The sequence below is a fragment of the Mustela nivalis genome (genome assembly GCF_964662115.1).
Source record: "Mustela nivalis genome assembly, chromosome: 13".
Taxonomy (NCBI): Eukaryota; Metazoa; Chordata; class Mammalia; order Carnivora; family Mustelidae; genus Mustela; species Mustela nivalis.
In genome coordinates, this window is record NC_139032.1 from 5,876,964 (window position 1) to 5,889,031 (window position 12,068).

At 41.5% G+C, this 12,068-nt stretch overlaps 1 protein-coding gene across 4 annotated transcripts in view; it reads right to left on the minus strand.

Annotated features, from left to right (window-relative positions):
- Positions 1–12,068, minus strand: part of RCL1 (RNA terminal phosphate cyclase like 1) — a 64,528-nt gene that overhangs the window by 41,206 nt on the left and 11,254 nt on the right. For all 4 annotated transcript variants that reach the window (XM_082694315.1, XM_082694317.1, XM_082694318.1 and 1 more), the window contains exon 2: positions 2,273–2,344. In XM_082694315.1, the coding sequence (XP_082550441.1) occupies positions 2,273–2,344 (72 nt within the window). The remainder of the gene's footprint in view (positions 1–2,272; positions 2,345–12,068) is intronic.

The following is a 12,068-nucleotide window of genomic DNA, read 5'->3' on the forward strand; positions in this document are numbered from 1 at the left end:
TGAATAGCTTTAGTGGGAATCCTGTTATTCTTATTCACTCTTTCTCATACTTGTAACATCCACAAAGTTTCTTACTGGGTATACGTATTAGGGGGAAAAGCAAAATAAAATATTCTCGATTACTGGGGGGTTCATAAACAGGTAGACAAGGGATTGTTGCTGCTCAAAACCTTTTGCCACTGTCTATTAACATAATTTACCAATAAATTTAACATTAGAGAAAAGAGACCTGGGTTTGGTCACTCAAAAGGAAAGCAGTTCTTTGGAGTTACATAAAATTTTAAAATTTGGAGTTTCATTAAAAAAAAGAGGACTGTATTATCATAAAAGTCTGCAAATCTATGCCTACAAATTAACCAAGTGAGAAACTGGTCAGATCATCAGAATTTAGGCTCCTGCTCTGGTGGGACAGGGGGTAATGAGGCAGAAGCAGGATCATGTAAAATGTCTTACTTCCCAATTTAAACTGAAGATATGACCAGAAAAAAATTATGAACCCTCTGAACAGGGCACCTGGGTGGCTCAGTCGTTAAGCATCTGCCTTTGGCTCAGGTCACAGTCCCAGGGTCCTGGGATCTAGCCTCACATGGAGGTGGGGTATTGGGAGGGGGGAGGTCCCTGCTCAGCAGAGAGCCTGCTTTTCCCTCTCCAGGTTCCCTCTTCTTATGTTTCCTCTCTCACTGTCTCTGTCAAATAAATAAATTAAATCTTAAAAAATACAAAATCTTTAAAAATAAAAAAAAATTAAAAATTAAAATAAAAAAAAAAACAAAAACCAGAGGAGGTGCCTGGGTGGCTCAGTCGTTAACCATCTGCCTTTGGCTCAGGTCATGATCCCAGGATCCTAGGATGGACCCCCGAGCCAGGCTCCCTCCTCAGCGGAAGCCTGCTTCTCCCTCTCCCACTCCCCCTACTTATGTTCCCTCTCTCGTTGTCTTTCTGTCAAACAAATAAATAAAATGTTAAAAGAAAATTATGAACCTTCTGAATCACTGATAAAAATTGCTGAAAAAAAATTTTTTGATTTAAAATTTTTTAAAAATCTCCAGCAATTTCAAAGTCAGTCAATCAAGGAACACTCAAGGAATGAGAGGTCACAGAGGGCACCTGAAGTCTCGGGCCTGAAACTTGCTCTCCGTAGGGTAGGGCCGTACGCAGCTATGGATCCGTAAATCTCACGTGATGGAGGGACACCGTAGAGAGCCAATGGATGAGAAAGTGCACAGTTTCCTTTGTGGACTACCCGTGCGAAGCGCAAGAGTTCATGGACCAGCCCAACAGTGTTTGCACGGTTTCCCACACAAGGTTGAGAAATGAGTTTCTAAGCGCTAACAAACAGCTACAAACAACTAAACATTTACCAGTAGGGAGCAGTCAAATAAATTATCACGCCTCCATACAACAGAATAGTCTAGCAGGCCCACTGGAATATGAGATGGGCCTGCGTCTGCCTGGCAGGGGACGTTCTGTGACATGCACGGCAGTGAAGAAGCTGGCTGCGGCGCACCGGGAAGAGCTTGAGCTCCGGAAGCGCGCATGCAAGCAAAGGCCTGTGACGGAGACCAGAGCACACATCCCAGGCTAGGACCGCGGCTGTCCCTCAGAGGGAACGAAGAAGAACGAGAAGAGGAACAGGGGAAGGGATTTGCACATTTTTTACATATAATTGTGCTTTTTATTAAGATTTTTTTTTTTCCATTGGAGAGAGAGACAATGTGCATGTGGGCGCTGGGCAGGGGAAGGAGACGTAGAGGGCAAGAAGGCCAAGCAGACCGTGTGCTGAGCGCGGAGCGCGACCGCAGGGCTCGGTCTCACAGCCTCGAGATCATGACCTGAGCAGAAACCAAAAGCCAGATGCTCAACTGACTGAGCCACCCAGGCGCCCTGTGCATATTTATTTTAAAAGATAAATTAAAAAATAATAATAATAATTCAGCACATACGACTACCTCCCAGAGTATGCTATAAAATTTTATCGGAACAAAATAAATAAACGGACTCTGAAAAGCTGTGCATAATTTTTAGGTGTAAAGTATTTTTGTTGCTGAAAAGGGGAGGTGCTTATTTGTTGATCTGAATTTCCATTCTCCTGACTTCAAGTGCATACCCCTTACATCTGGAAATTTCACATACATCTCCGGACAACTGTATCACAGACAGAAAACTGGCTCTTCGCACCTGAGTATTTATACAGTCAAAAAGCATGAGAAGTAGAGGAATATTTAAGTAGTACATGTGGGTCCTTTCAGAAACTGGAAAAAAGAGAGCTTACCTGTTTGGTTTATTTCAATCCGAGAACCATTAGTTATTTTGTCCAACAGCCTTATGAAGCTGGCTTCAAAGTCTGTAGGGAAAAGAGAAAATGGACCGGCTTCAGGTCAGGTCACCATTTCCAGAGCACACGTGTGATCCAGGAGCTGCGGCGGAAGGTACGTGACTCCCTGCCTCACGCCCAGGTTCTTGTCAGGACCGTGGTGGGACCACTGGTCGAGGTAACCAAAGCAGCTGGAAAGCACTGGCTGGCACACATATGGCTGGCAGAACCATTAGGAACAAGTCAGCTGTCATATTCCACAACAAACAACAACTCTACCACCAATCTGATGGGGTATTAATTTCAGCAGTCTGACACCCATAAAGACCAGCTCTTCTGACCTCAGGGGTGCGTGCCAAACAAGGGAGAAATAGCAGCATTTTAAAGTCAATTTCTTATTTGTTCCAGAAAACCTGAGAGGGCAGATGAAATTGGAGGTCACTCCTCAGTCTCAGAAGCAGCAAGAGGTCACTGTCTCCCCCACAACTCGGTCCCTTCTCCCTCCTGCCACCTTACTCATCTCGAGCTATCTGACCAGTTCAGCTTTTAATTTCGTTACAAAGGTCCTTGAATGTACAGTATTATTACTACCTTTTTTTTAAATGCATGAAAACAGACTGGAAGAAAAAACACTGTGTGTTAATGAACAGATTTCTCTTCATGGCACTTTATGTGAATTTAATTTTCTTGCTTAAATTCTCATGTATAAAAGAAATTCAATACCTTTTATAGACAGATTGTTCTCCCAAACATAAAAGCTGGTCACTATTTAGAAGGGGGTGGGTAGAAAGGGAGGAAAACGATTTTAAATGTGAACTATGAGAGGAGGAAGAGAGAAGACTCAGGCAGGAGAATGTGCCCTGTGGCCTTCCCCTGAGCGGATCTCACACACACACTCACACACACACTCACGCTCACTCCCTCCCCCCACAGCATCAACCTCTTTCTTGCCCGGGGAACAAGGGGAGGAAGACCAGCTCTTCTGCGCCGAAGGCAGTGTGACCACCTGGCAGTGTAGGCAGTTTCCACGCCTGTAACAAACCAGCAGAGTGTTTCCCGCGCAGACCACAGCAGTCACCTGAACTGATCCCACAGGGTGAGCACACTGACTGAGCAATGCTCCCCCGCCCCGTTCACCCCCTTCCCCCCCCCCCCCCCCGTTCCCTTACTGAACGCTGCCACCAACTGTCACGGTAGATGGTGCCCTCTGTACAGACAGCACTGGGCTAGCAGTCAGAGAAAATCCAGTAAGTTCTGAAACAAGGAAGAGCGGCTGCTTTCACCAGGGGTGCTGTCAAGTTTCCCATACAGGCATTCTCTCACCTAATCCTCAAAGCCCCAGGGTAGGGAGTGCCGTTCCCATTTTATAGAAAGTTGAGGCCCAAGCATGACACTGGCACCTCGACAGAGCTGAGGGCTGAGGCCAAGCCCGTGCTTCTGCAAACCCCGACACCAGTTTGCCGAACTCCATTTAATCTTCCAGCCTCAACCACCTCCTCTAGAAGATCACGGAACCTTTTAACTGCAGGCAGTGATCTACTGCAGGATCCTGCAGACCATTAAAAGTATATTATTTTTAATGAAATTAGAACAGAATAAACCATGTCAGAGTTAACCGTACATAGCGCACTGTTCCTGAAACCTCACTGGGTTTTTTAATTCCCTGCATGTAAACTTGGTTGTGGTGTTAAGCATCACAAAACTTTGAAAATAACTCAACTACAAAACTGTTTCCATGGCCTCTTGATAAAGAATATTATGTTAAAAAAAAAAAAAATCGGGCAGGGGGAGGAGTCAAGATAGCAGAGGCGTAGCAGGCTGAGATGATATCAGGTCGCAAACCATTCTGAACACCAACAAATCCAACAGGAGATCAAAGAGAAGAGGAGCAGCAATTCTAGAAACAGAAATATCGACCACTTTCTGAAAGGAAGGACCGGTGGAGAAGTGAATCTGAAGTGTCGGGAAGACAGACCGCAGGGTGGAGGGGCCGGCTCCCAGCAAGCGCAGAGCAACGGAGCACAAAATTCAAACATTTAAAAGTCTGCTCCACTGAGGGACATCACTCCAGGAGCTAAGCAGGGGTGGAGCCCTTACGGGGACAGCATGGCCTCAGGTCCCGTGGGGTCACAGAAGGATCGGGGTGTCTGAGCGTCACAGAGCTCGCAGGTATTAGAGCGGGGAAGCCGGATACAGAGACAGAGCTCCCAGCTCAGGGTTACCCTAAACTGTGATCCCCGGCACAGTCTGGCCACTACTCTTTGAGCAGGGACCCCACAAGTGGGAGATCTGGGGAGACATCCTCCCCCCCGGAAGTGCAGAGCAGCAGGAATCTGCTGGGTTCAGAGACTCCAAACAGGGCTGTATACCAGAGACAGAAACGCTTGGTCACAGGCGGGGTGAGTCGGAGTGCTGCCGGAGACCAGGGAGACAGGGACTGACAGCTTTTCACCGAGGGTCCACTGAGCAGCGGGGCCCCGAGCTCTCGGCTCCTACAGATGGTGGGAGGCCACCATTTTCACTCCCGTCCTCCAGAGCTGGACAGAAAGTGACAAAAGCTCCTGAGAACCCAGCAGATTACTTAGCCTGGCCCCTGGCAGGGGGGTACAATTCTGTCTTGGGCAAAGACACTGGAGAATCACTACAACCAGCCCTTTCCCCAGAAGATCAGCAAAAACATCCAGCCAAGACCAAGCTCACTGATCAAGGAGAACATCGCAATTCAGAGGAAGAGAAAGCAAAGCATCGAATTCATGGCTTTCTCTCCATGATTCTTTAGTCTTGCAAAGTTAAGTAAATCTTTTTAATTTTATTTTTCTCTTATACTAATTTTTTTTAACTTTTACTCTTTCCTCTTTTAACGATTTTTAACTAGTTTCTCTTAACAATACCTTTCTTAAAAAATTTTTTTGAAACTTTATTATTATAGTCATATTTTATCCTTCATTGTATCTAACTTAATTTTTTATATACATATAAGGTTTTTTCTTCTAAAAACTTTTGGGAGGGCACCTGGGTGGCTCAGCTGGTTGAGCAACTGCCTTCAGCTCAGGTCATGATCCGTGAGTCCCAGGATCAAGTCCAGGCTCCCAGGTCCAACGGGAGTCTGCTTCTCCCTCTGACCTTCTACGCTCTCATGCTCTTTCTCTCTCTCAAATAAATAAATAAAATCTAGGAAAAAAATTTTTTTTTAAACTTTTGGGATACAACTTCCTCTAATAGATCAAAATATACCCTAAATCTAGCACAGAGCTTTGTTCTAGTCTCCAGCCTGAGCAAATTCTCTCCACTATCTTTTTAATTCTTTTCCCAACCAACTTATTAACTCCTTTTTTAGAATTTTTTAAAATTTTCATCTTTATAGTCCTATTCCATCCCTTCATTGTGTTTACCCTTATTTTTGTATATATATATGTAACTTTTTCTTTCCTTAAAATTTTGGGAGGTAGTTTCTTCTAAGAGACCAAAATACACCCAAAATCAAGGGGGTGGTTCTGTTCTATTCACCAGTCTAATTTATATTTTTCTTAAAATATAAATTTAAATATAGTTTTGTTTTAAATTTTTTTTTTTTTTGGAACTTCTTTTTACCCCTATTTTCTCCCAACAATCTGGGGTTTCTTCTGATTTGGTTAACACAAATTTTTCTGGGGTCCTTGACATCCTTTTAGTATTTTATTCTCTTGTTCATATATTCTTACCTGGATAAAATGACAAGGCAGAAAAACTCAACACAAAAGAAAGAACAAGAGGCAGTACCAAAGGCTAGGGACCTAATCAATACAGACATTGGTAATATGTCAGATCTAGAGTTCAGAATGACGATTCTCAAGGTGCTAGCTGGGCTCAAAAAAGGCATGGAAGATATTAGAGAAACTCTGTCTGGAGAAATAAAAGCCCTTTCTGGAGAATAAAAGAACTAAAATCTAACAAAGCTGAAATCAAAATTATTAATGAGGTATAATAAAAAATGGAGGCTCTTACTGCTAGGATAAATAAGGCAGAAGAGAGAATTAGTGATATAGAAGACCAAATGACAGAGAATAAAGAAGCTGAGCAAAAGAGAGACAAACAACTACTGGACCACAAGGGGAGAACTCGAGAGATAAGTGATACCATAAAATGAAACAATATTAGAATTAGAAGAGGAGGAGGAAGAAGGTATATTGGAGTGAATTATTGTAGAGAATTATCCCAATATGGTAAAGGGAATGAGCATCAAAATCCAGGAGGCACAGAGAATCCCCCTCAAAATCAATAAAAATAGGTCCGCATCCTGTCATCTAATAGTAAAACTTACAAGTGTTCATGACAAAGAGAAAATCCTGCAAGCAGCCTAGGACAAGAAGTCTGTAACACACAATGGTAAAAATATTAAATTGGCAGCAGACATCCACAGAGACCTGGCAGGCCAGAAAGAACTTGCATGATATATTCAGAGCACTAAATGAAAAAACATGCAGCCAAGAATACTATATCCAGCTAGGCTATCATTGAAAATAGAAGGAGAGATAAAAAGCTTCCAGGACAAACCAGCTCTACAAAAAATATTGAAAGGGGTCCTCTAGGCAAAGAGAGAGCCTAAAAGTAGTACACCAGAAAGGAACAGAGACAATATACAGTAACAGCCACCTTAGAGGCAATACAATGGCACTAAATTCATATCTCTCAATAGTATGTAAATTGAATGTAAATAGGCTAAATGCCCCAATCAAAAGACGTGGGGTATCAGAATGGATAAAAAAAACAAAACCCATCAATATGCTATCTACAAGAAACTTATTTCAGACCCAAAGACCCCTCAAGATTTAAAGTGAGGGGGTGGAAAACAATGTACCATACTAATGGACATCAGAAGAAAGCTGGGGTGGCAATCCTTATATCGGATCAATTAGACTTTAAGCCAAAGACTATAATAAGAGATGAGGAAGGACACTATATCCCACTCAGAGGGTCTGTCCAACAAGAAGATCTAACACTTTTAAATATCTATGCCCCTAACATGGGCACAGCCAACTATATAAACCAATTAATAACAAAATCAAAGAAACACATAGACAATAATACAATAATTTTTATTATATATTATATTGTGTAATAATAATTTAACACCCACCTCACTGAAATGACAGATCATCCAAGCAAAAGATCAACAAGGAAATAAAGGCTTTAAATGACACACTGGACCAGATAAACATCATAGATATATTCAGAACATTCCATCCCAAAGCAACAGAATACACATTCTTCTCTAGTGAACATGGAACATTCTCCAGAATAGATCATATCCTGGGTCACAAATCAGGTCTCAACCGGTATCAAAAGATTGGGATCATTCCCTGCATATTTTCAGACCACAATGCTCTGAAGCTAGAACTCAATCACAGGAGGAAATTTGGAAAGAACCCAAATACATGGAGACTAAACAGCATGTTTCTAAAAAATGAATGGGTCAACCAGGAAATTAAAGAAGAATTGAAAAAATTCATGGAAACAAATGATAATGAAAACACAAACTGTTCAAAATCTATGGGACACCGCAAAGGCGGTCCTGAGAGGAAAGTATATAGTAATACAAGCCTCTCTCAAGAAACAAGAAAGGTCTCAAGTATACAGTCTAACCTTATATCTAAAGGAGCTGGAGAAAGAACAAAGAAAGCCTAAACCCAGCAGGAGAAGAGAAATTATAATAAAGATCAGAGCAGAACTCAATGAAATAGAAACAAAAAACAAAACAAAACAAAAAAGCAACAGAACAAATCAACAAAACTAGGAGCTGGTTCTTTGGAAGAATTAATAAGATTGATAAACCCCTGGCCAGACTTATCAAAAAGAAAAAAGAAAGGACCCCAATAAATAAAATCATGAATGAAAGAGGAGAGATCACAACCAACACCAAAGAAATACAATTATAAGAATATATTATGAGCAACTATATGCCAGCAAATTTGACAATTTGGAAGAAATGGATGCATTCCTAGAGACATATAAACTACCAAAACTGAACCAGGAAGAAACAGAAAACCTAAACAGACCAATAACCAGTAAGGAGATTAAAGCAGTCATCAAAAACCTCCCAACAAACAAGAGCCCAGGGCAAGATGGCTTCCCAGGGGAATTCTAGTAAGCATTTACTTTTTTTTTTTTTTTAAGATTTTTAAAATTTATATTTATTTATGTATTTGACAGAGAGAGAGAGAGAGAGAGGTCACAAGTAGCAGAGAGGCAGGCAGAGAGAGAAGGGGGGGAAGCAGCTCCCTGCCGAGCAGAGAGCCTGATGTAGGCCTCCATCCCAGGACTCTTGAGATCATGACCTGAGCCGAAAGCAGAGGCTTAACCAACTTAGCCACCCAGGCGCCCTCTACCAAGCATTTAAAGAAGAATTAATTCCTATTCTCCTGAAACAGCCCCACCCCCCAAAAAAAAGAAATGGAAGGAAAACTTCCAAATTCATTTTATGAGGCCAGTATTACTTGATCCCAAAACCAGACAACGACCCCATCAAAAGCGAGAATTACAGATCAATATCCTTGATGAACACAGATACAAAAATTGTCACCAAAATACTAGCCAACAGGATCCAACAGTACATTAAAAGGATTATTCACCACAACCAAGTGGGATTTATTCCAGAGCTGCAAGGCTAGTTCAACATCTGCAAAAAAAAAAAAAAAAAATCAATGTGATACAATACATTAATAAAAAGAAAGAACAAGAACCATATGATACTGTCAACAGATGCTGAGAAAGCATTTGACAAAGTACCCCATCCTTTCCTGATCAAAACTCTTGAAAGTGTAGGGATAGAGGGCACCTACCTCAGTATCATCAAAGCCATCTATGAAAAACCCACAGCGAATATCAATCTCAACAGGGAAAAACTGAGAGCTTTTCCCCCAAGGTCAGGAATACAGAATGGATGTCCACTATCATCACTGCTATTCAACACAGTACTAAAAGTCCTAACCTCAGCAATCAGGATAACAAAACGAAATAAAAGGCATCCGAATCAGTAGAGAAGAAGTCAAACTCTCACTCTTTGCAGATGATATGATACCTTATGTGGAAGACCCCAAAGACTCCACTCCAAATCTGCTAGAACTCATGCAGGAATTCAATAAAGTGTCAGGATATAAAATCGATGCACAGAAATCAGTTGCATTTCTATACACCAACAACAAGACAGAAGAAAGAGAAATTAAGGAGTCGATCCCATTTACAATTGCACTCAAAATCATAAGATACCTAGAAATAAACCTAGCCAAAGAGGGAAAGAATCTGTACTCAGGAAACTATAAAGTACTCGTGAAAGAAATTGAGGAAGACACAAAGAAATGGAAAAATGTTCTGTGCTCATGGATTGGAGGAACAAATATTGTGAAAATGTTTACACTACCTAAAGCAATCTACACATGTAATGCAATCCCTACCAAAATACCATCATTTTTTTTTCAAAGAAATGGAACAAATAATCCTAAAATTTATATGGAACCAGAAAAGACCTCGAATAGCCAAAGGAATGTTGAAAAAGAAAGCCAAAGTTGGTGGCATCACAATTCCAGACTTCAAGCTCTATTTCAAAGCTGTGTCATCATTAAGACAGTATGGTACTGGCACAAAAACAGACGTATAGATCAATGGAACACATAGATCAGAGCCCAGAAATGGACCCTCAACACTATGGTCAACTAATCTTTCACAAAGCAGGAAAGAATGTCCAATGGAAAAAAAGTCTCTTCAACAAATGGTGTTGGGAAAATTGGACAACCACATGCAGAAAAATGAAACTGGACCATTTCCCTACACCACACACAAAAATGGACTCAAAATGGATGAAAGACCTCAACGTGAGAAAGGAATCCATCAAAATCCTTGAGAAAAACACAGGCAGCAATCTCTTCAATTTCAGCCACAGCAACTTCTTCCTAGAAACATCGCCAAAGGCAAGGGAAGCAAGGGCAAAAATGAACTACTGGGATTCATCAAAATCAAAAGCTTTTGCACAGCAAAGGAAACAGTCAACAAAACCAAAAGACAACTGACAGAATGGGAGAAGATATTTGCAAACGAGATAACAGATAAAGGCAAATGAGGTATCAGATAAAGGGCTAGTGTCCAAAATCTATAACAAACTTATCATACTCAACAACCAAAGAACAAACAATACAATCAAGAAATGGGCAGAAGACATGAACAGACATTTCTGCAAAGAAGACATCCAGATGGCTACGGACAAATGAAAAAATGCTCCACATCACTCAGCATCAGGGAAATAACAAATCAAAACCACAGTGAGATACCACCTCACACCAGTCAGAATGGCTAAAATTAACAAGTCAGGAAACGACAGATGCTGGCGAGGATGTGGAGAAAGGGGAATCCCCCTACACTGTTGGTGGGAATGCAAGCTGGTGCAGCCACTCTGGAAAACAGTAGGGAGGTTCCTCAAAAAGTTGAAAATAGAGCTACCCTATGGACAACCCAGCAATCACACCACTGGGTTATTTACCCTAAAGATATAAATGTAGTGAGTGATCCGAAGGGGCACATGCACCCGAATGTTTATAGCAGCAATGTCCACAATAGCCAAACTATGGAAAGAACCTAGATGTCCATCAACAGATGAATGGATAAAGAATACGTGTTGTGTGTATATACAGTGGAATACTATGCAGCCATCAAAAGAAATGAAATTTTGCCATTTGCAGTGACATGGATAGAACTAGAAGGTACTATGCTGAGCAAAATAAGTCCATCAGAGAGATAATTATCATATTATCTTCCTGATATGAGGAATTTGAGAGGCAACATGGGGGGTTTGGGTGGTAGGGAAGGAAGAAATGAAACAAGATGCGATCCGGAGGGAGTCAAACTATAAGAGACTCTTAATCTCAGGATACAAACTGAAGGTTGCTGGGGGAAGGGGGCTAAGGAAAGGGTGGTGGGGTTACAGACACTGGGGAGGGTATGTGCTATGGTGAGTGCTGTGAAGTGTGTAAACCTGGCGATTCACAGACCTGTATCCCTGGGGCTTATAATACATTATATGTTAATTAAAAAATAAAAATTTTTTTAAAAATCAGGCATGATCCAGACCACAGTGCCACTCTCCACCTATCTTTCTAGCAAATGTAATGGGCTCTGCACAAAAAAAGGAAAACTCTCGATTTGCTCAAGCTTTTGAAGTGGCTAAAGGGAGAGAGGAACAGACATTTATGACTAAAGTCCATGATTAAACTCCATAACTTTTACATTTTAGGAAAGAAACGAAACAAAACAAAAAGAAAGAATCTTGGAATTTTTTTTCTTCTGCAATCCACAGGGGCACTGCAGCATGAACACAGTTAGTTAAAAATGCCTAGCAGAGGAACACGGCAGGAACGGAACGGACACATAAAGAGAACTCCAGGCTGGACCATCTCCTGGTCACAGCAAATGCTGATTCAGAAGCAGTACTTCAAAGAACCAACCGGAGCTAGTTCCAGAATCCTGGCAACAGTGAAGACACAGCTCCATCACGTGGTATGAAAAAGATTTCAAATTCACCTAATACAATAGTAAGACTGATGTCCCCAAAGTTCATTAAGACAAGAGGTGTGGATTCCTTGCCCCTTCACTTCCTACACATCCTCTTGGACTCTTCCTCCTCAAGACCACTCTTGGGGATACAGAAGGTCAGATTATCTAAAACCACCAGGGGAAAACACCCAAAACCAGGCACAATTTTACTGCACTGCTGAGGAACACATAATTG